At 43.3% G+C, this 23,952-nt stretch overlaps 1 protein-coding gene across 7 annotated transcripts in view; it reads left to right on the plus strand.

Moving 5' to 3' along the window:
- Window positions 1–23,952, plus strand: part of TNS3 (tensin 3) — a 321,108-nt gene that overhangs the window by 110,961 nt on the left and 186,195 nt on the right. For all 7 annotated transcript variants that reach the window (XM_084857723.1, XM_084857721.1, XM_084857725.1 and 4 more), the window contains 2 exons: window positions 2,187–2,298; window positions 22,930–22,967. In XM_084857723.1, the coding sequence (XP_084713849.1) occupies window positions 2,187–2,298; window positions 22,930–22,967 (150 nt within the window). The remainder of the gene's footprint in view (window positions 1–2,186; window positions 2,299–22,929; window positions 22,968–23,952) is intronic.

Genomic DNA, 23,952 nt, shown 5'->3' on the forward strand with positions numbered 1-23,952 from the left:
GATCTGTACTTCGAGAGCCATAATGAGACATAATGACCAGGTTTTGCAGTCTCGTTCCTGAAGGATTGATAGGATGCAGCCCAGTTCCTCCATTTTGGGAATTTCTGCTGTTTATAACTCGCACATGCTCTCCTGTGTATCAGAAGTTGGATTTTAAGTTTTGGTATTTTCCCTTGGAGATTAACAGAATGTACAGGCAGAATCTTGCAACCTCACAGCATTGGCTGGTAAGCTATTCAAAGGAAGGCAGTGTGAGGAAGGGAGAAGGGGGGTTATTGTATAGGGATCGTATTTGTTTTACTTTGGGCAGAAAGGGAGTAAGAAGAATATTCAGTGTCAAATTCCTGTAGCTGAGTTTTGCTACTGCAGCAAAAGCAGTGTCTCGTGACACCTTGCTTTGGTATAAGCTTTTGTGGGCCAGAGCTCACTTCTCATAGTTAGTCTTGTAGCACTTTATAGTCATTTGCAGCACAATCCGATGCATGTCTACTCAGAAGTAAGGTCTATTATTTTTAGTGGGACTTACTTTCAGGTAAGGGTATTTAGGATTGCAGCCTTAGGATACAATCCTATGCATGTTTAGAGAGAGAAAAATCCTACAACTCCCAGCATTCCCCAGCCAGCATGGTTGGCTGGGGAATGCTGGGAATTGTAGGACTTTTCTCTCTAAACCATCATAGGATTGCACCTTTAGTTGTTTAGATTGTGTCTTGCTGTGCTGTACTTGTGAAATTCAGCAGAAAAGTGAAGAAAGCCAGCTACAGATCCCAGCTGTTCTTCCATTAGCAATGTCTCCTAGCAGCCCTTTAACATTCCCACCTCTGAGGCTGGAATCAATTTCATAGACGAATGTTGTTTTCTCAAATGAAAACGTGCCATTTTCATTCTTCAGGGGGTTGCCTTGGAGGGATTTTAAGAGATAAGGATTGTATGAGTGGCTGAAATTAGTAAGAACATAAGAAGGGCTGTGCTGGATCAGACTGAAAGCCTATTAGTCCAGCATTCTATTCCCACCATAGCTAACCAGATGCCCCAATGGGAAGACCACAGGCGAGACATTAGCGCAGTAGCACTCTTCTGCTCGTGTTCTCCAGCAACTGGTATTGAAATGCATACTGCCTCTGATACTGAAGGCATTAAACAACCATCATGACTAGTAGGCATTGATTTATATTGTGCAATATATTGTGAAGTATTGACTTAAATGGCAGCAAGAAAGCTTTTATACTAAACACTGGAGGCTGTGGCATAGTTCTCACCAGAGTGGAAATCGATGTCTTCAGACTGCACATGGGGGGCTCACATGATAGAACATTTCTCCATATAAACCCCCCTCCCCACGCATAGAAATTTGAATGGCATGGAGAAGGGTTCTAGCCTAGCCTTCCTGATGAGCTAGCTTTCTATGTGCAAGAATCTTTTTGTGGAAGAGCATTCCATCATGTGGGCCAATGTGTAGTTACTCCAGGCAAGCACATCGGGGGTCACATACCAACAGTGGATGGGATCACATCCCAAAGTGGGGAGGGCCACCCCACAGCTGGCATGTGGCTCCCACTGTGACTGTTCAGTCCCATTCACACACTCATACACACACATAAACACACACATGGCACACACGACACACCCAAACACAACACACACTCCCCCCTCCTGCAAACATGGAATTGGGCTTTTAAAAAGCTTCCATTGGCACCAATGGAGACCTTTTAAAACCCTGATTGCAGCGTGTGTGAGCATGGGTGATTTTTTGAGGGAATTGCAGCATCGGGGAAGGGAGGGCGAGCCCTCCCCAGCAATGCCTCCCTCGACCCCCCATGCTGCAGGTAGGTTTTTTAAATGCCTCCATTGGCACCAATGGATGCTTTTTAGAAACTTGAATGCAGTGTGGGGGGCAGGATAAATCTCTTATCTCCTATCAGCTGCTGATTGGAGAGAGTGGCCCGGAGCTTTCCATCTCTGGTATATATGATACTGTATCCATATGTATTGCAAAGAACAACGTACTTACTTGCAAGACTGTCTCTAAAGTTGATGTACAAATCTTACATTTTAAAATAACATCTACTTTCTGTGCAATATTATTGTTTTAGTATTTGCTTCATGTATTTTCTGGGTTTTTTTTAATGCAATTAAATCATTTCTTTAAAAGCATTCATTTAACGTTCTGCTGTTCTTTCTTCCAGCCAGAAGAGGTGGCTTCAAATTCTCATACATTCAAGAGTAAGAACTTTAAGAAACCCAAAGCTTGTAACATCTGCAAGCAAGTCATTGACCCCCAAGGCATTTCATGCAGAGGTGAGTCCTACTGAGTATAGTGTGTTTTACTGTCTTGCATGAGGCCAGGAATTCCCAAGCCTGGCATTTTACCCTGTTTGGTGTATGCTTGTGTTGCGCTGAGTTGTGTACATGTGTATATGAGTGGCCCGCCCCCCCCCCCATGCATGGGAGTGGGGTATGTAAACCCTATATGTCCTATAAGCAGTGGAGGAATGTACTTGCTAGGGCTGTGTGCGATCCAGCCTTAGGTGGAAAACACTGTGGAGGAGAAGGCCTAGGCAAACTTGGCTGGCAGCAATGAAATGGCTCTGTGATCACTGAGGTAGTTACAAAGACTTCCTCCACCTAAATTCTCTCCTGCCTTTCAAATGAGTTGTCTGCTTTGGTATGCTTGTTTGAATTACCTTTCTGTATGTTATGTTCAGCAGATTAGTATAAAAATTCAAACAGGCGCAAGGGGACAAACTTCCTGTAGTTCAAGTGTCAGGGGCTGGTCAGGTAGCTTCTGCTTGTGCTACCTGTGCTGTTTCTAATGTTCATCCTCAGCCACCTGTATCTTGGGACGCTTGCCATCTTTTTCTGGGCCAGGGATTCAGAACCTCTTTCAGCCTGAGCACCAGATTCCATTTCGGAGAAATTCTGGGTAGCCGCATTCCAGTGGTGGGCGGGGCCAGAGGCCAAAGAGTCAGCCCCCCCCCCAAATACTAGCATATTTTAGCTTAAAGCTCTTATTGGCAGTAGCTAAATTTTAGGAGAGGCGTTTAAACCTTTTTAGAATGGGGGAAAACTGCACAAAAGCCGGGAAAGGGTGTGCGTGTGTGCCATGTTCCTTCGTCCTCTCCCCCGCAATCAACACACTCCAGGAAACAGGGCTTGGAGCTACACTTCTTTATTAGTTAATGACTAGCTTCTTTACAAGTGCAGATTCTAGGAAACTCTCAGATTGCAATGAAACAGCTAATCCACACATCTACAAATATCAACAGAGGAGATGAAGTGGAAGTTAGGGAAGTTGCCAGCAGTCTGGGCAAGAACTTCTTGGCCAGTCTAGCTTCTCAGGGATGCCCCTCCCTTAGGGTGAGTCCCTCTTATGTTGGCTTTCATGAGTGGCCCACCTGGCGGACCATCTGAGCCCTGCCTCTAACTTTCCCCTCTTTGCTCTGCGATGGACCTTAGCATCCCTCAAGTCATGCCCCTTGCTCTCCTCCCCCTCCAAAACCTGGGTTCTCATGGTGGAGGAAGGGGTGGGGGGTGTTCAGGCTGGGCCATCTGTGTGTCAGGGTCTTGGGAAGAAAGACTTGCCATATCTGAGCTCATTAGGGAGGGTGCCTTCCCGTGTTCTGGCTGTTCCCATTTTGAATCTGAGCTGCTAGACATCTCCACATGCTCAGATTCATTCCTGACAGGGGGCAAAGGAAGGGAGCATGGGCTTTTGGGGAATCCCAGAAGGCTGGATTGGGACTCCCAGAGGACTGGATTTGGTCCCAGAGCCTGAGGTTCTGCACCTCTGCACTAAGTCAAAGCTGCCAAAGAACATTTAAAACTTAGTCTGGGAGATGAATGTTTTGGAAAATGAGGGGACTCCTGTTACATTTGTCAGATCTTTGTGGTTTTCTGAAATCATGACACATCTGACATCCCTAATAAAGCTTCTTTCTCTGGGGAGAGGCAGAAAGTAAAGAGACCCTCTTTTGAGTGGGTGGCAAAGTAAATATTTGTAAGGGAATGAAGTATGTAGGGAAGCATGGAAGAGGAGTGCAAAAACAACATGAACCCATACGCTTTAAATGGGTGACCTTAAAAACGGAAAGGGCGTACACAGTGAGACATTCTATAAAAATAGAATATCTTTATTTTTCTGGCCCTTCCTCATGACTGGCCTTTCCTCATGACTAGCGTGGGAGGATTTCTTCCTCCAATTTGAAATGTAAGGGGAATTTTCACAAGAGTAGAAGCACACTTTGGTGGCAGAGATAGATTTACCAACTCTTTCTTCACTACCGACATGCAAAGTGGCAGGGGAGAAGGGAAGGACATGCAGGGAGAAGTGGCGGTTGTATGTTTAACCCTTCCCCGAGCAACCACTTCTCCTCTACAACCCTGCCCTCCCAGCTGTATTCCCCACTTGTGTGACAAACATCTCTTTGATCCATTGGTTGGGGGAAAGCAGCTTGCGACAGGGGCTGTAGAAGGAAGCGACTTTTTAATTGGGGATATATTCTGTTTTGTTGGGGGGTTGGGGGGGCAAGGGAAGAGGTTGAATTAAACCAGGTCTAGTCAAGTCAGTCAGGTTGAAGTCAGTCAGGTTATGACAAGGTAGATCAGGGTAGGTCAAGTTAGAGTAAGTTGGGTTCAGTCAAGTAGGTTAGGTCAAATTCAGTCAGGCTGAGGTTCAACAAGGAATGACAAGCCAGGTCAAGGTAAGCCAGTTCACACTGGCGTAGTCATGGCAGGTCACAATGAATGATGATCAGGACCTTGGATAGCTCCCAGTGCACTCTGCTAGCTAACCTGTAGGAAGGACTCATCTGAAGCTTTAAGAAGGTGGCAGGGCCTTACTTTCAAGTGCATCCTCCCCTTGGGAGAATTGTCTGCAATCTTCAAAGGGCTCCTACTTGGAAAATTTACAAGGGTGTCATCCCTGGAGCCTGAGGATGATGGGTGAGCCATTTCCTCAGGCAAGGATGATATAGAAGGGGGTGCTGAGGGCCCCTCCCTTCCCCTGAATGGGTGGCCTATGATTTGTTAGAGTCTGAATTCTCCTCAGGGCTAGAGTCTGAATTCTCCTCAGGGCAATGCTTGGATCTGAGTGCAGGGAACATGACAGAATGTGTCACTGTTCGCAGGAAAGAAATAGCCATTTTGAAATTTTGACTGTGCATTCTAACCTATGGAGGAGTTTATGTTCAAGTTACAATGATGAGAAATGGGAAAACTAATTTAGTTATCACTCTGGAACCAGCCTGAACAAGTTTCCCTTTCAGTTTCCTGTAATTAAAAGTAGTTCCTTCTGCTCATATGTCTAGTAAAAGTATTTTTTTTCTAAAGAAATGACATTTTCATCCTTTATGAGAATTTTCAGCTGTCAAATTAAATAGAGATGAGCAACGCAATGCTGTGCATGTTCCATTGCATAGTAAGGTGCCACTGAGTTTAGTGGGACTTTCTCCCATGTAAGTGGGTATTGCTGTAAACCTATGCACACTTCTCTAGGAGCAAACCCCATTGAGCAAACATGCATAGTACTGCCTTAGAAGGATGTTTGGTTTCATGCGTGTATGTGTGTTTTACTGCCAAATGAAATTTTTCCCTGAATTATCTAATTAACTGCTGGATTCCCAACTGTCTGAGAGGAGGGAAGGTAAGAAGATTACAGATTAGTATTTGGGTTGCTTGTCATATTTGTTTAACATTAGCCACTCCTCGGGAGGATGTGCTAATAATCTACTGATGTTCTAAATATAAAGCAACTTTGTGTGTTGGTACCACACTCTGTCTAACCCTGAGTTAAAAGTCTAAACATGTTTCTATCCCTGGGTTTCTGTAGCAGAAAATGAAGGTGTTTCTTTCCTTCTTTGTGGAGCTTGCTAGCTAATGAGGGCAAAAGAAGCATAATTGCAGCAAGAGACCTTGTGTCTACCGCCATTCGGAAAGCACTTGAACTCATCCTCACCTTTAAGGGGGGCTGGTTGTATGAGCACGTGTGTGTGGGTGTAGTGGGAGTGAGGGTGAGTTGGGGTGGGGTGAGAAAACTATTGATTGGATCTCAGAAATTGCTTTGGAGTTTTCCCCTGCTAAGAGCTGGCTAGTAGAGGTTTTGTGGAGCTGACCTGGTGTTGCTCTGTCACTAACGCTGCTTAGATTTGCACCTTCAGCCTATGATATCTGCTCAGCCTGAACACTGGTAAACAGATTATTGCCAAGATACTTGGTTTTCTAGAGTGCATGACTCTGAATGAAGCTAACCATGTAAAGGCAGCCTTGAGCTTCCTAAAATTTGGAGGAGGAGGGTTGCTAAATAATATCCTCCTTGACAAGTGAACAGCAAGCTTGAGGAAGAAGGGTGATATACTTGGCATGGGCCAGAGGTGTTGAATCTCTTTTGTCCTGACGGCCAAATTCCATTTTGGAGAAGCTTTGGGGGGCCACATTCCAGTGGTGGGTGGGGCTGAAGGCAAAAGGAGCAAGGCCAAAAATAAAGCCCTCCCTTCAGCATATTGTCGCTTCGAGCTCTTAATGCCAGCAACTAAGCCTTAGGAGAGGCATTTCAACATTTTAGAATGGGGGAAAAAACTGCACAAAACCTAGGTAACTACCAGACAATCATAGTTTGGTCCCCAGGCCTAAGTTTCTGCACCCTGGTGTAGGCCATGATATACCTACCAGAGCTGGGACTGAGGGGCAAAATGAAGCTTGTAGCTTTCTTTTTTCCAGCTGATTTTAGGGGAGCTTTGGGAATGTGCCAAGGCATTGGTGGGCTGGCTTCTGTCTTGCATGGTTCTACTTCTTGTTTGTTTGCTTTAATAAGCAGTCGACCGATGTGTGATAAAATTCATGAAGCTAGAGTGCATACTTGCAGCTAACCACATTTTATATGCAAATACATGTATTTATTTACAATATTTACATCCAGCTTTTGCTCATATAGTTCAATCATAATAAGATACAACAAAACAGCAATAAACAAAAAGACAAACCGTAATTAGAGCCAGCAACAAAATATTTTAAAAGACAACTACAGTAAGAGACATCATACAGCGTAGAAATATTTAAGCCAGAAAGTGGGGCAGGGAAACAAAATTAAAAAAACAAAAAACTAACCCAGGAAGGTCACAGATACTTAGGAGAGGCAAGCAATAAAATCTGGCCACTAAAGACCAAAGGCCTTCTTAAACTGGAAGGCCTTAATGCTGCAGCAGAAAGGTAACGTGTAAATGCCCCGATGCTATTTCAAAGTTCTTCAAGAGAAGGGAATTTTAGAGTGGAAAAGTGGTGAGGAAACAAGGGGCCCCATGACTCAGCTCATGAGGATTCTTTCAGAAACATTTTTCAGGGCCAGCTCAAGATGTTGCGCCATCTGAGGTGGACAGACTCCTATCTATGGTGTGCCCCCCTCCCTGCCTGCTTGCCTTTTAAACACTGCTTTGACACTGTATTAGTGGTGGCAGTACAGCTGCCACTGGACTTTTGCCTCGTAATGCTGGGGTCCTTCTTCAGAGCGAGGCGCTGTGTGTGAGATGGCTGTGCTGCGACTGTGACAAATACTGTACTTTTAAACTTTCAGGTCACTTTCAAGGACGAAGTGCCGCTTCCCTGCCATCGTGATGGCAAGGCAGCAGTGGCGGAGGCACCCTCTGGGGCCACCTCACCCACAAAACCTTGTATCAGAGCACGCAGCGAGGCACGGGGCGGGTGCTTGGGAGAGCCCTGCTGCTGGCCACTTTCTTGCAGCAGCAAATGCTGCCGCAGCTGTAGTTAGGGAGACATAGTTTTGGCAGGTGATGACGTGAGCTGGGTGGGAAGGTGGTGGATGGCCTGCTGGTGATTTGAAGCAAGCAGTGGCAATGTGAACCAAGACTTATCTATGTACACCAGCTGCTGGGGAACATAGGCGGGAGGGTGCTGTTGCACTCATGTTCTGCTTGTGGGCTCCCCATAGGCAGCTGGTTGGCCACTGTGTGAACAGAATGCTGGACTAGTTGGACCCTTGGTCTGATCCAGCAGAGATCTTCTTAGGTTCTTAAGAATTTCAGCTGCACTAGATGGTCTACAAATGGGCATCAATCTACTATCTTCCCACCCCTCTTCTGGGGCCCAATGTTTGTTGAGATGGGGTGACACTCCACATGAACTGTGTACCTGAGAACACCAGAAGCGTGACTTGTCTGCCACAAAACTTCAGCAGTGCCGGAAAGGTTTCCTGAAGACAGCTTGAAAATCACTGGTTTGTTTGAACCAAAACCTTTTAAAAAATTTTGCTGCCAGTTCCCTTTTTCCATCAAACCTGCTTCACACGGAATGAAAGTGAAAGTTAAAATTACAGAAAGTTAAGAGCCATAGATCTTCAGTATGCACATTGTGAAATATCTCGAGACCTACAATAAAACAGCAATAGTCGGTTTTGCAAGCTATAATGTACTTTTGGTAGTGGTAGGCTGGGAAGAGCGCCCTGTTATTTGTGTTTCGTTAAGAATATTCTAAAATTGTAAACAAGTACCAAAGTGGTTTTAAATGACCCCCTTTTTGAATGGGAACTAAAGCCAGTAATGACATGATAGCATGGTAAGTAGTCATCAGAGCATACACATGGGGTGGTATTGCTTTGGCAGGCAAATCAAGCTTTTCAGCAGAAAATTCTCACGGAATTTGGACTTTCCCTGGGTTGCTGGATTACAACACTTACTTAGTCAAGGCTGTGCTCCCCCAGATGTTTAGTGGATTTTCCTTAAAATTAAACAGCCTTCGTGCCCTGCTAGGGTACTACTGCTTTTTGACACATGTGCAAAAAGTATCACAAAGAAAAAGAGAAATAGAAGAGGGGAAGGAAGCCTCTGGTACTGGACATTAAGTGTCAGCTTCCATCCTCCACATTTTTAAGAATTCCAGCCCACTGAAGATTGTGGTGGGATTTTCACCCCTTTTCATCCCCCACAAGCCCCCCCTCCCCACAATGTGTTAAAAGGTTCCGAGCAGAACTTTCAGCACAGCACTGATTTGTCTTGTCTTGTCTTGTCTTATTTTATTTATTGATTACATTTCTATCACCTTTCTTTCTTTCTTTCTTTCTTTCTTTCTTTCTTTCTTTCCTTCCTTCCTTCCTTCCTTCCTTCCTTCCTTCCTTCTTTCTTTCTTTCTTTCTTTCTTTCTTTCTTTCTTTCTTTCTTTCTATGCCACCCAATAGCTGAAGCTCTCTGGGTGGTTCACAAAAATTAAAACCACAAAGTATTTATTTTATTTTGTCTTATTTATTTTATTTATTTCTTACATTGTCTTGGAAAGGTGCACTGTAACTACTCTGTAAGACCTCTAGATGTTGCAGTGGTACAACCCTTATAATATGAGTTCCATTTCATGCGGGATGATCACGTACTTTACGTGTGTGTGTGTGTGTGTGTCTCTCTGAACCAGACTTGAATATAGGCAGCGGCCTCTGTGAGTAAAAATCTCCTTGAAGCATACAGGCAGGGGGAAGCTTTTGTTAACTGGAAGTGAGTTATTTCCCCTCCGCTTAGAGTACTGATATGCCACAGATAACCTATAACTGGTATGCCAGTTACGTGCAAGATTGCTTTGAATGCCAAAGTGTTATGTTTGCTATTAGTTTTTATCATTTGATTGTGAATCATGGGAGGGTGGGGGTGGCTGGAGTGGGGCAAAATAGAAATGTGAATAATCAACTGGATGTGCAAAGGCTGGCTACTGCCTGGTACAGGAACAGGCAGCTTGTTCAGCTGTTTCAAGAGCCACAGTGAAATGAGAGGGTAAGTAGGAGAACCTATAGCTAGCCTGCATATTTAGAAGAGCAGAATGGATACTCTTCACTTCTCACTTGCATGCACACGATGGATTCCAAAACAATATTGTGGCCAGGCATGTGTGAAATCCCAGTGCTGGGGTGTGAAAGGGCATCTCTACACCAGCTTAAAATCCTGCATTTAAAACAGGGCTTTCAGGATCACAACTGACTCCCTTTACACGTGCTTCCTTTTCCCCCTCCCCACTCCTTCTCCCATATCTGAGTTTTCCATTATCTTTCATTGATCTCGCTCCCTTTCTTTCTTTCTTTCTTTCTTTCTTTCTTTCTTTCTTTCATATCCCACCTTTCTTCCATCATGGAACTCAAGGTGGCTACATGTGGTTCCTAGCTGGTCTCCCCTCCAGGCACTGACCAGACCCAGACCTACTTAGCTTCAGCAAGGTAGCTGTCTCATGTGCCTTCAGACCATGCCTGGGACCATTTAGTGCTGGAGATGCCCTGGAGGATCATGGCAGGGTCACGGTGTCATGTAAAGAGCCCGCAGGCTTCCGTGAAGGAGCAATCTCAATCACAGGATAAAAGTTCCGTGTGAAGGAGCCCAAAGGCTAGTGTCTTTGGAGTGGGCCTGTATGTTTTTTTATGTTTTTTCCTTGCCCCACATACACCATGAAACTCCCCCTGACCCCAGCATGTTATTCTAGAACTGCACAAAGCCAGAAATGAAGGACCTGGAGAGTCTCAGGCACTTCTAATGTCTCTGTCAGTGGACCTTTCCCTGATATCAAGTTGTATCCATACCTGCAGGTAAGAAGAAGAGTAAGAGGAAAACAGTTACTCCCAGAGGGGTCAAGGAAAGAAAACAGACATTACCCAAATTGCCTTGTTTTCTCTGGCAAGGAAAAGCTTGGTACTGCTGTAAGAATGAATATGTGGAAGCTGGTGGCTTCTTCTTATTAGAGGTGTGGTGTAAGGAAAAGCTTGGAAGGTAGCTTGTAGTTATTATTGGAACAGGAGGCCATTTTAGGTGCAAAATAACTTTACTGTATGCTCCTCATTAAGTGTGCCATGTTTTAATTTTCTTTGAGACTTCCTGATCATTTTTGCGAATCCAGAGGGCTGGATTTGTGGCTCTCTTATTATTGTTGGCATTTTGCATCTGGGTGAAAAGTCCACAGTGTTATCTAATATGTCGTCTTCCAAAACTTTTGATGTATTTTGTTGCTCTTGCTAACATGCTCAGGTTAGTAAATAAAATGATGTTCAGTTCCATATGTGATATTTCTGGGGACAATAGTGTCATGAAGACAGCAGATTTCGTCTGGTAAAGGTAGCAAAAAATGCATGCAGTCTTTATAATAATTAGCAACAAAACTACAGTTGTCTCAAAGTGAGAGTAACATAAGAAACAACATAGTAAAAGTTTCTGTGTCTGGCTCAATGCAAAACAAGATTTTTTTTTCCAGCCCCAGTTGCCAGGCTAGTTTTATTACAGGGCAAATGTGGCAAAAACTCTGGGCACCACAGGCCACCCTCCTGTGGGGTCTTCAAAAGTACCATATGGTTGCTCAGGGGTCTTCCAAGGCTCTGAGAAGGGCAGGAGCCATGTTCCAACCAAACAGGAAGAGACCCATTGACAGCACAAGGAACTCACCATGGCAATAACAGTCAGTGCATCTAGAACTAAATAAAGAATTGTGGGTGTGCACCCCACAATAAGCTGCCCCAAACCATACACCCACTCTTCCAGGAGAGTGACCTCTATGAGATGACATAGAATTGCTTTTGGACCAACGCTTTGTTTTGGTGCATGACATCTTCAAACCTTTGAGGTGGCCCAAAGCTTATTGCGGGGTGCACACTGCCAATCCCTTATCAATTTTTACCCACATTGGCCATTATTGGCATGGGGGAACAATGCTTGACATTATCTTGTGCTCAAACAAAGAGCTGGGCCAGATGCAACTTCAGAAGAATATGACAGTGACTGTTAACATTAACAGGTGTTAGTGCTGATGTAGCAAAGAAAATTTACAAGATTAGCTTTAGAAGTATTAGGTTTTTGCTTTTATTGTTGTTCATGATTGGTGTGATAATAAAGAGACACAAATGACATATTAAATGTTTAAATGTTTGAACAACTTTTTTTAAAGAACCCATTTAACCCCACTGTTACTTTTCAGCCATTTTTAATAACAAGCAGAAATTTAAAAAAAGTTTTGTATCAAGCTAGACATGGCAACTTTTAGTATGTTCTTTTTTAGGCTAGTTTGATTGCTCTCTCGAAACATAATTTCTTTAGCATTTATTTAAAACTTCGACCTTATTTTTAGTGGACTTATTTGGGACTTAGCAAAGATGGAGATTCCATTGGTAAGCTTCCTTTATAACATTTGGGATCTGTGTAATTGAGGGCTGTGCATAATTGAAACTGCAAAATATTCTAGAGAGGTAACATTTGGCCAAAGGAAATGAAAAGGCAGCTAACAATGCAGCCCTGAGTGTGACTATTCCTGTTGCAACATTCTGAAAATGTGTCTGTGATAACCTGCTAAAAATAGAACCTTCTGACAACATTGTGTGGTCAAGGACAAAACTCCCATTCCTCTGTGGAGGACGGGTCACAATTTCAGACGTCAGACATATTTAAGACATTTACTTCTTGGGAGGAGAGCAATGACAAATCTTGATAAAACTGTTAAGAGCAGAGACTTCACACTGACAACAAAGGTCCGCATAGTTAAAGCAATGGTATTCCCCGTAGTAACCTATGGCTGCGAGAGCTGGACCATAAGGAAGGTTGAGCGAAGGAAGATAGATGCTTTTGAACTGTGGTGTTGGAGGAAAATTCTGAGAGTGCCTTGGACTGCAAGAAGATCAAACCAGTCCATACTCCAGGAAATCAAGCCAGACTGCTCACTTGAGGGAAGGATATTAAAGGCAAAACTGAAGTACTTTGGCCACATCATGAGAAGACAGGATACCCTGGAGAAGATGCTGATGCTAGGGAAAGTGAAAGGCAAAAGGAAGAGGGGCCGACCAAGGGCAAGATGGATGGATGATATTCTGGAGGTGACGGATTCGAACTTGGGGGAGCTGGGGGTGGCGACGGCCAACAGGAAGCTCTGGCGTGGGCTGGTCCATGAAGTCACGAAGAGTCGGAAGCAACTCAACAAATCAACAACAACAAGTCTGTGAAAAGTACAGAAAAGAGCAACTGTATGACCAAGTAGTCTTTCCCTGTGAGCAAAGGGTAAAGTATTGGGGCCAATTTAGTGTAGCACAATGGCTTTCAAACTTATACCTCAAGGGAGCCCTTTCTATTTGTTTCTTGTCTGCACTTTGCAGAATGTTCTGAGGGCACCTTGCATGATGTACTGTGATGAGAAAAAAATTGTGAACCCTAACAATAATTACAGAAATTCCATAGTTTTACGATGATAGCCTTTGTGAATCAAAACCAGTCCTTTTCTAAATATCCAATAGAGTTTATATTAACCAATTCCATGTCTTGTGAAATAAAACGATGTATAAATTAGGCAAACAATGAATACTTAAGAGTCAGGGTATGTGCAAAAGTACCCCTGGTTGCATCAGCTCCATTAAAGGCAGTAATTAGAATCAGGGGTTTAAGCAATGAGGTAATTCTTCAGTGGTGAGTTTGGGAGGATCCACCCTATAGAAGGATCAGAAACTTTGTGAGTTTGGTCTTCACCATATGGTTATTTATTATTATTATTATTATTTATTACATTTCTATACCATCCCGTAGCCAAAGCTCTCTGGGCAGTTTAGAGAAGTTCAAACATTAAAATACAATATACGAAGTTTAAAAGCCATTTACATAAAAGCACACAGACAATATACACAAACAACATATTACTAAAAACAACTTTGAACAGTCAGTCATAACTAAAGACAAATCCAGGACTGATTAAAACTCATCATGTGTTGTCAAATGCCTGGGAAAAGAGAGAGGTCTTAATCTGGCGCCGAAAAGATAACAAAAGATAACGCCAGGTGGTCCTCATTGGGGAGCTAATTCCACAGATGGGGGGCCACCACTGAGAAGGCCCTCTCCCTTGTTGCTGCCTTCCGAGCTTCCCTCGGAGGAAGCACCCGGAGGAGGACCTTAAATGCTGAATGTAGAGGTTCATTTCGGGAGATGTATGGCATCAGGTACTGCGGTCCCAAGCCATGTAGGGCTGTATACATTGAAGCAAGCACCATGAGTTGAACGTGGAAGTATATAGACAGCCTGTGCAAGTGGGCCAGAGTCGGTCTTATGTGTGTGGACCTTCTACTCCCAGTTATCAATTTGGCCACTGCATTTTGCATGAGCTGCAGCTTCTGAACCATCTTCAAAGGCAGGCCCATGTAGAATGCACTGCAGTAATCTAACTTGGAGGTTACCAGAGCATAGACAACTGAATCCAGGTTATCCCTGTCCAGATAGGGGTGTAGCTGGGCCATCAACTGGAGTAGGTAGAAGGCACTCTGTGCCACTGAGGCCATCTGAGCCTCAAGTGACAAAGATGGTTCCAGGATGGTTCCGGTTGTGTGGAAACATATGCCACGATCAGAAGACATCTCCGAGGACTTCAGAAAAACAATTATTGCTACTCATCAGTCTAGAAAGGTTTCAAAACCATTTTTAAGGATTTGGGGCTCCACCAGTCCACTGTCTGACAGTCTACCAATGGAGAAGGCTCAAGACCACAGTCACTCTACCCAGGAGCGGTCATCCTACCAAATTCTTTCCAAGAAGAAACCGGGGCATCATTCAGGAAGTCAAAAAGAACCCCAGAGTAACATCCAAGGATCTGCAGGCCACTCTTGCCTTGGCTGATGTGAGTGTTCATGATGCAATGATCAGAAAATGACTTAACAGGAATGGTGGTCATAGGAGGATAGCCAGGAGGAAACCACTGCTCACTAAAAAGAACATTGCTGCCCATCTGAAGTGTGCTAAAGATTCCATAAATGATCCCCAAGATTTCTGGAATAATGTTCTCTGGACAAACGAGTCAAAGGTAGAACTTTTTGGCCTCAGTGAGAAATGTTATGCTTGGTGAAAAACAAACACTGAGAAGAACGTCATCCCAACCGTCAAGCATGGTGGTGGGAATGTGATGGTTTGGGCCTCCTTTGCTGCCTCAGGACCTGGATGGCTTGCCATCATTACCATGAATTCTCCAGTGTATCAGAAGATTCTAGAGGAGAATGTCTGGCCATCTGTCAGCTGAAACTGAACAGAAAGTGGGTCATGCAAAAAGGCAGTGACCCTAAACACAAGCAGATCTACAAAAGAATGGTTATAGAAGAAGAAATTCCATGTTTTAGAATGGCCTAGTCAAAGTCCGGACCTAAACCCCATCAGAATGTTGTGGCAGGACCTGAAGTGAGCTGTTCATGCAAGGAAGCCTTGACTGAGCTGAATCAGTTCTGTAAGGAAGAATGGGCCAAAATTCCTCAAAACTGATGTGGAGCACTTGTTCATGTGGAGCACTTGCATTGGGGGGGGGGGAAGGGGCTGGTCATCTGGGCTGCAGGAGGCAGTGAGAGCCTGCCGAATCCTGAGTATGGCCTCACAGGCATTGCACTGGCACGGGGGATACCGCCAATATAGCCAACTCTTTTTAAAAGGCTGGTATTATTATCATCACTATGTTACAGTTACAGTCAGGGCCAGAAATATTGGAACAAGGATAACTGTTTTGGCAGTTGGCTTCTGTACACCACCACATTGAAGTTGAAAGGAAACACACCCAGATGGGAGCGAAGTCAGGACTTTCAGCTGTAATTCAAGGTGTGTGACAAAAGTGGGGCACTAACCATTGAGGAAGTACAGCCAGTGGCATACAGCCCACCCCCCATCGTTGGTGGCTCATAAGTAATGGAACAAACCAACATCATTTCAAACTTAAGGATCGCCTTTAATACCTGGATGAAAATCCTGTGCAGTCAATGACTGCCTGAAGTCTGGAACCCATGGACATGACCAAATGCTGCGTTTCCTCCCTTGAGATGCTTTGCCAGGCCTTTACTGCAGCTGCCTTCAGCTGCTGCTTGTTTGTGGGTCTTTCTGCCTTCAGTCTTGTCTTCAGGAAGTGAAAAGCATGCTCTATTGGGTTGAGATCAGGTGACTGACTTGGCCATTGAAGAACATCCCACTTATTTGCCTTGAGAAACTCTTGGGTAGCTTTTGCTGTATGTTTTGGGTCATTATCCATCTGCAATATGGAGTGGCGTCCTATCAGTTTGGCAGCATTCGGCTAAATCTGAGCAGAAAGTATAGCCCTCTACACTTCAGAATTCATCCTGCTGCTTTTATCAGCAGTCAGGTCATCAATAAACACCAGTGACCCAGTTCCATTGGCAGCCATACATGCCCATGCCATAACACTGCCTCCACCATGTTTGACAGATGATGTGGTATGCTTTGGATCATGAGCTGTTCATTTCCTTCTCCATACTTTTCTCTTCCCATCATTCTGGTACAAGTTAATCTTGGTTTCATCGGTCCAAAGAATCTTATTCCAGAACTGGGCAGGCTGTTTTAGGTGTTTACTGGCAAAGGCTAATCTGGCCTTTTGGTTCTTGAGCGTTACCAGTGGTTTGCACCTTGTTGTGAAGCCTCTGTATTTACATTCATAAAGCCGTCTCTTGACTGTAGATGTTGACAATGACACGCCTACCTCCGCAAGAGTGTTCTTGAACTGGCTAGATGTTGTGAAAGGGTTCCTCTTCACCATGAGCAGAATTCTGCGGTCATCCATTTTAGTTGTCTTCCGTGGTCTTCCAGGCCTTTTGCTGTTGCTGAGCTTACCAGTTGATTCCTTCTTCAGGATGTTCCAGACTGTTGTGTTGGCCACTCCCACTGTTTTTGCTACCTCTTTGATAGGTTTATTTTGTTTCCTCAGTCTAATGATGGCCTCCTTCACTCGCATGGACACCTCTTTGGACTTCATGTTGGGAGTTCCAGTGAACAGCTACCAAATGCAAATGTAACACTCAGAACCACCTCCAGGCCTTTTATCTGCCTGATTGGACATGGGGTACCCAGGAAACAGGCCACACCTGGCCATGCAGCTGCTTGTCAGCCATTCGTTCCATTCCTTATGAGCCACCAACGATGGGTGTGTGTGTGTATGCCACTGGCTGTACTTCCTGAATAGTTAGTGCCCCACTTTTGTCAAACCCCTTGAATTACAGCTGAAAGTCCTGACTTTGCTCCCATCTGGGTGTGTTTCCTTTCGACTTCAATGTGGTGGTGTACAGAAGCCAACTGCCAAAACAGTTATCCTTGTTCCAATATTTCTGGACCTGACTGTACATGGGTTGAAATGGAAAAATGGTGAGTTGCCTACTCAGTGACCTCATGTTAAGCTGAGATTTGAACCCTGTCACCCTCTTTGTGCTCCTAATCACTTTGCAACAGCCCCAACTGCCTTTTGCTCCTTGAAACAACTTGTTTTGTCACTGTTAAGCAGAAGTTTCTCCTTTGTAACCTCTTTCCCCTGTATCTCTGGATTCCTTTTATCCTTCCACATCCTTAGTTTTCTCCCATTGCCCACTCTCATTTGGCCAACCTGGATGCTACACTAAATAATTGGCTGCTGCCAAAGATGGCAGCCACCTGTTTAGCTCTCCCCTCTTCCATAATATCTAATAGAACCCACCTCACCATCACAATCTTCTGCATTTCCCTCCTCTCATTCTATATAATTGGCTGCCGTGTGTGTGTATGCGTGCAGAGGAGAAACATGAAACACAGCAATTTCACAACAGTGGATTTCAGAGGGGGGTAGAGGAACTAATGCACAATTGCTATTTTTGGTGGTAGTTGCACACCTTAAATGTGTAGTTTGGCCCTGTATTTGTCACTTAATCCCCCCCCCCCCCGCACATCCGTGAGACAATTTGCAAAGTTGTGCCTGGTTTTCAGTAACATCCCCCCGCAGTGTGTGTGTCTGTGTGCGTGCATGTGTCCCTTCTCTAATTTTTCCTCATATGTTTAAAAATGATGTAAAGGTATACAAACTGGAAGAGTTTTGCAAACCAAACGAGAAGGGGACAAAGTTGAAAAAGTGAACATGTGTTTTAATAGCAGGCAAGTTTTTAGAACTTTGTAATCATAAAAATGCAACTCTTAGGGTGCAATCCTATGCCTATTTAGATGGGAAAAAGTCCTACAAAGCATGGCTAGTTGAGGAAAGCTGGGGGTTGTGGGACTTTTTTTTTGGTCTAAACATGCATAGGATTGCTCCATTAATATCTTTGGAAAAAAAAAACTTTTCTATTAGGATTTTAAAGATGTCAAGAAAATGAAAATGCAGGATGTCTGTTCTTTCTCTTTGTAATGTAACAGCTACAAAAGAGTAACTAAAATGCTTTATGCAGAGTTGGAGGCTATAAATTATTTGAATGACTAGATTTTCTTGAGTTAAACTTATAAGTGTAGCTCTGTTCCACTTCTTGACTTTTTAAATGATCTTTTGTCACAGTCATTCATCTTTATCCAGCGGCCTTCTTTCTCTGGCAAATCTCCTATAAAATATTTGTCAGACACTTGCCGGAATAGAGTTGAAGCACATCTGATTTGATAATTCTTGAAGCTTTTTTTGTTTTTGTTTTTTAGGAGAATTTTTTTGAGGTATGGTAACCTGACTAAATATGGCCTTCCCTGTACTTTCGTTTCAGCAGGCAAGAGACAATTGTTCTTGGAACTCTTGCCAGAATGCTTAAAACACAAATTTGGCAAGGATTACTTGACAAGAGAGTGGATGTGTGGAATGCAGCCCCTCAGCTGTTGAGCCTCGAAGCTGCCTTGCTGAGTGTGACATTGATTAAAACTGCTGGACTACTTCAAACAGACTTATCTCTGTTGGAGGGATATTAGCTGTGATTTTTAGTAGACTAATACGAGGAGACATGGTCTAGTTTGGGCCATAGTCTAGAGAAGAAGTGAATGGTACATCATCAGTAATTTGTTCTGAAGAATGCCAAAGCTTGGAAAAGAATACTTACTGAGGTCTTTTGACTGTAAGTCATGCATTCTTCTTCTGTAATTATGATTTCTCCTGTAAATATTATTCTAGTTGATGTGTTACAAAAAATGCTGTAGTTGTTAAATGTGTTTTGTTAATCTCTTTGCTGTTGGACTGAAGAACTATGGATCTGTTTTTTAAAGAGCTCGTGTTGACTTTCCTGAAGAAGTCATGTCTGGGATTAAATAGTGACTGTAAACTGTATGGAATGCTGAGAGGTGATGGAGGTTGTCTGATACTTGGAGGTATTTATTCTCTGAGTACACTGTATATACCAGCTGAAGCAGTATATAGGCTTTCAGTCCACAGTTTCTGAAGAAATTAAATGTGCACGGGGCTGAAGGGGAGGAGAGATGTGTGGATTGGCACGAAGAAGGCACTTAATTTAAGAAAAGCAGCAGATAAATGCCTGTGGAAAATGCTTATCTTGTGTAAAACTTGTCAAGTGTTAAATTGCATAGCTAGGCTTATTCTAGAACCTAGTGCTGATGAAAGATTAATATACTAAATTGGATAGAGCAATGGCGGTATAACTCAAGAACAAGCTTTCACTGGCAGATAGATATGGTAATAATGTGATGTATGTGGTTTGATGCCTGGTTATTGATACTACCTCAGCTTAGCTCATTGGAACTAACCATATTTCCATAGTATCTGTGATTTCACTAGGGCCATGGCCGAAACAAACATGTGTCTCTGGAAAATTCTGATTAGAGTTTTTCCAGATCTAAAGCTGTAGGAAAGATGTGTGTGAAATGGACCAACCTGTATTTTCAAGTCTGTAAACCTTTTCTGTATTTGAGTATAGTCCATCAATTTGATGGTTGGCTCCATAAGCCTTCTGCATCCTGCCAGAGATTGCAGAATGACGGTGGTTTTCAAGAACCTGCCAGACCACAGTATATGGCTAATGGCTTACTGAGGTGACTTTCTACCTGCTTGGTTCTCCTGAATGTACCATATCCTAGAGAAACTTCAGTTTTTGACTGTTGTCCAGGAATGTGTTAAATCTCTCGGATGTGTGCGTGGGAGGGGAGGGTTTTCAAAGAACTGTTCAGCGTGCAAAAAATGCTAGACAGGTCATATTGTGGTGAATGTTAAAAAGAAAAAAAAGAGAGCATGCATACTGGACTGCAGTTTCATTTGAATGTCTGTGATTTAATATACTAGGATAAGAGAGACTAGGAAGGTAGCAATTCTTGAACAATGTGGCAGGGCACACTCATGTGCCATGAGGTTACTGTTAAGAGTGTTGCAGCAAATGAATTGAATAATTAAAGACTCCTAGGAACCCACAGAGGAGGCTGCCCACTGAATGATTCACTGTGCTGGCCTTGCTCTGCCTTCCAATCTGGGGCTAGAACTGGGAACCTTTGGTTCTGGGTGCTGCTTCCCCATGTGACAAGCTATCAGAACTAAAGCTTTGAACACCTTCCTGGCCTTGAAGTATTTTCAAGCATTAGATTGGCCCTGCCCACCCAGGCTGGCCATTCTTTGGCATGGGTTCCCTACTGAGCACAAGGTCTTCCTAGCTCTGGGGTATGTTTGTGCGCCCCTGGCTCTGACTCCCTGGCCTCTCCCTGGCTCTAACTCCCTGGATCAACTGCTGGCTCCTAATTCCTGGTTCCAGGCTCAGCCTTCACAGCTGGGGCATGGGCCATTCCACCATGTCTTTGCACTAGGTGTGATTAGATCATTCAGTCACTCCTATTGTAGAAGAGCTATCCATCCTTAGATGAGGCTGCCCATTGCATCTCTGTAAGAATTATTACTTTGGCTTGCCTTCTTCCAATAATGTGGCATGTCCAAAACCGCGGGATGTGCAGAAATTCATGGGGTTGTTGTTGTTGTTGTTGTTATTATTATTATTATTATTATTAAATTTATTAATCGCCCATCTGGCTGGTCACCCAGCCACTCTGGGCGATGTGCAGCATATAATAAAACAGTTTAAAACAATAAAATTCTACAATAAAAACGTTTTCTAAAATACCCTAACCCACCCCAAATGCCTGCCTGAACAACCACATTTTTAATGCATGGCGGAAGCTCACGGCGGAACCCAAGAGACCGGGTTGGGCGGTCTCTTCCAAGGACAGTTAATTCTTACCCTTGTATGTTCTACAAGTACATATTTTTGGCCGTAAGAGTGAAGTGTATCTCTAATTCAGAAAAAAAGCCTCAGTTGTCAGAAGTTTGGGAAATACTGATGTAACAGTAGCAAATGGAAGTATTGTCACATCTCTGTGGTTTTGAAAAGCTGGGGATTTATCATGGACACTTTTTTTAAACTCCTGTCTCAGACAGGAAATAAACACATTTCTTTTCTGTCTTGGCAGTTCTTTTAATGCCCTCTCCTTTTTCAAATTATGTATTTGTTTTATAAGAAAATTTATATGCTGCTTTTTGGCCCTAAAAAGCATTCCTTCCCCAAAGTGGCTTACAATAATATAATTAAAATACAATAAAAGTATTAGTTTATTATATACACATTTTGCAAATATGATATGTTTCCCGCTGGATTTTAGCATGTATTTACTTAGTTTAGTGTTTCTAAAATTGAAGTGAACTTCTAAGACCTGATGTAAAGAGAAATTGTACATTGCAACCAACATAAGGATTGAGAACTGGGAAGCTCTAACCCATGAGCGTTCCAACTGGAGGTCAGCCTATATTAAAGGCGCTATGGACTTTGAAGAAGCAGGAGTGCAGAGCGAAAGGGAGAAACGAGCTCAACGGGAGGCACGTCAAGCAAACTCTCACCATGACCGCCTTCCACCTGGAAACCTATGTCCTCACTGTGGGAGGCTGTGTAGATCCAGAATCGGCCTTTACAGCCACCTGCAGACCCACTGCTAAGACTCTACCTCTGGAAGACAATCTTACACGGTAACGAGTGATCGCCATGATGATGACATTGTGACTCTAATATTTCCTAACATCTGCATTTAATAATGCTAAAGTGTTTGCTCTGAACTTTTAACCCTTGCTTGTAGAATTCTCTGTACCCTCCCAAAGAGGCTTTATCTGATATCCCCTCTCCCCAACTTCGGTAGAAGACCCAAGCTTGGGACTATGACACCTTCATGAAGGGTAGATAAGTCTATCCACAGCTCTTGACCATGACAGCTAAATGGAATCTGCATGTACAGAGGCACTATACCTTTAAAAACTCATGCTGGGAAAAAAACAGGTGATTGCCATCACTTTTACGCACTGCACCTTGGCCTGATCAAGCAAGGCTATTCTTACATTCCTGTGACATGTATGGAGAGGTTTTCACATCCTTAGTTCTATGTAGTCTGCTAACCACTCCAGGAGTATGGGTTGGGTATTGTGCTGGAAATATTTGGCTCTACTAATTTATCATTTTTACCTGCTGTTGCTGTAACCTGCCAGTCATTTCCAGTATCAATTTGTGGGTGCCTTTTGGGAAATAAAGTGTTAAAAAAATAATCTCCAGACCGTGGTCTTTATCAAGTGATTCATACTCTTCTTATCTAGAATAAGAGTTGCAGAGGATTTACTTTTTAACTGCTTACTTAGACACAGTGTCCTAGGTGTTGTGAAAGCAATTTTAGTTTTGAAGTGAGACATATGATTGCACCACTCATGGTCACTTGAGAGTCAGGGAAACCTTGTGACTCATTTTGGTCTTCAGGAAAACTAAAGACCACAGACGGGGTGGTTTTTAAGTGCTCCATTAGAAACTAATTTCAATATCATTGCCTTGACTGTTATGCCAGTATAACCATATGCCACGTGTTAGGAGTTTTCTTAAAAACACCAGGTTGTAGGGTGTCAGGCAGTTGTGATGTTAGCTAATTCTCGTGAAAGACGTTTCAAATATTAATGTTACATAAGAGAAAGCACCCAGAAAAGGCACAAAAGGATTCCTGAATACAGCATTACAGCATATTAATATGTTTAAAAATACAGATGAAAAAGGTAAGACTTGATTGTATTGTCTTATTAAACTTGTTTTTAATTCAAAGAGATGGGTGGGGATATATCCAAGGAAACAGAGCTTTCTGAGTTGAATATAGAAGGGAGCTCTAAGGAGGCTTACTGTATTGGTGGTATTTCCCTTGCTTAAACCCATTTTTCTTTGTTTTTTTCTTCTAGTTTGCAAATATGCTTGCCACAAGAAATGTGAAGCAAAGGTAAGTTCTTGCTTTTTTAAACGTTAAAAATGTTGGCCTGGATCCAAAGATGTTTGCAGCAGATATATGTGAGCAAGGGCCTTTTGCTGTTCTGTTTTCCAGTGTATCAGAAGTAACTCTAGAACAGAGAGAGAAAGTGTAGTGCAGCATAGCTTGAGAGGGGAGATTGTGGTTCGAATACATGAGGATACCCTGTACACCATCTTGACTTTGGAGGAGGAATGGGATTAAAAAGGTAATAAATCAGTAAATAAAAGATCAGGACTTCTTAATAGTCACCGTCAGCTAATCATTTTTGGATTCTTTGGAAGTTGCCTTGATTCTTTGTAAGCTGCTCAGGAAACATGTTGAAAGGCGGGATATAGAATGAATGATGTGCAGTACAAGACTTTGAAACATTTAAGAAAAACTAACATGGCAGTCCTAAACACCTGGAGTTGATTAACGTGATTCACCACTAACCTTGGGTTAGTGCTACATGGATGGGCCTGACCAAGGCATCAGGATCCCATGCTTCCCCCTCCCTCCTCCCACGCAGGCAGGAAGATGACTTTGGCAGCGTTCAAGATCACTTTTACAGAATCCTGGCTTAGTCCAGGGACCCTGGTTTTAAACAAACTCTACTTAGTTTAATAAGCTAGCTTCTGAACACATGGTTTGAAGTTGGCTTGTTTAGCAAGTGACTTAGGCTGCAATCCTTTGCAAGTTTAGATGGAAAAAAGTCCTGCAACTCCCAGCATCCCCCAGCCAGCATGGGGATACTGGCTGGGGGATGCTGGGAGTTGTAGGACTTTTTTCTGCCTAAAGATGCATAGGATTGTGCCCTTAGAGTTTGTTTTAAGGCAGGATCCCTAGTCTGAACATATTGTTAAGCCAGGATTCTTTAAAGGTGAAATTAAGCTTTGCCGAAATCCTCTTCCTGGATGTGTGGAAGCAGGAGAAGAGAAGGGGAGCATGTGATCCTGATACTTTGCTGGGGATCTTT

The sequence above is a fragment of the Heloderma suspectum genome, chromosome 5 (genome assembly GCF_057233095.1).
Source record: "Heloderma suspectum isolate Gila_16-S chromosome 5, 16-S_ref, whole genome shotgun sequence".
Lineage (NCBI taxonomy): Eukaryota > Metazoa > Chordata > Lepidosauria > Squamata > Helodermatidae > Heloderma > Heloderma suspectum.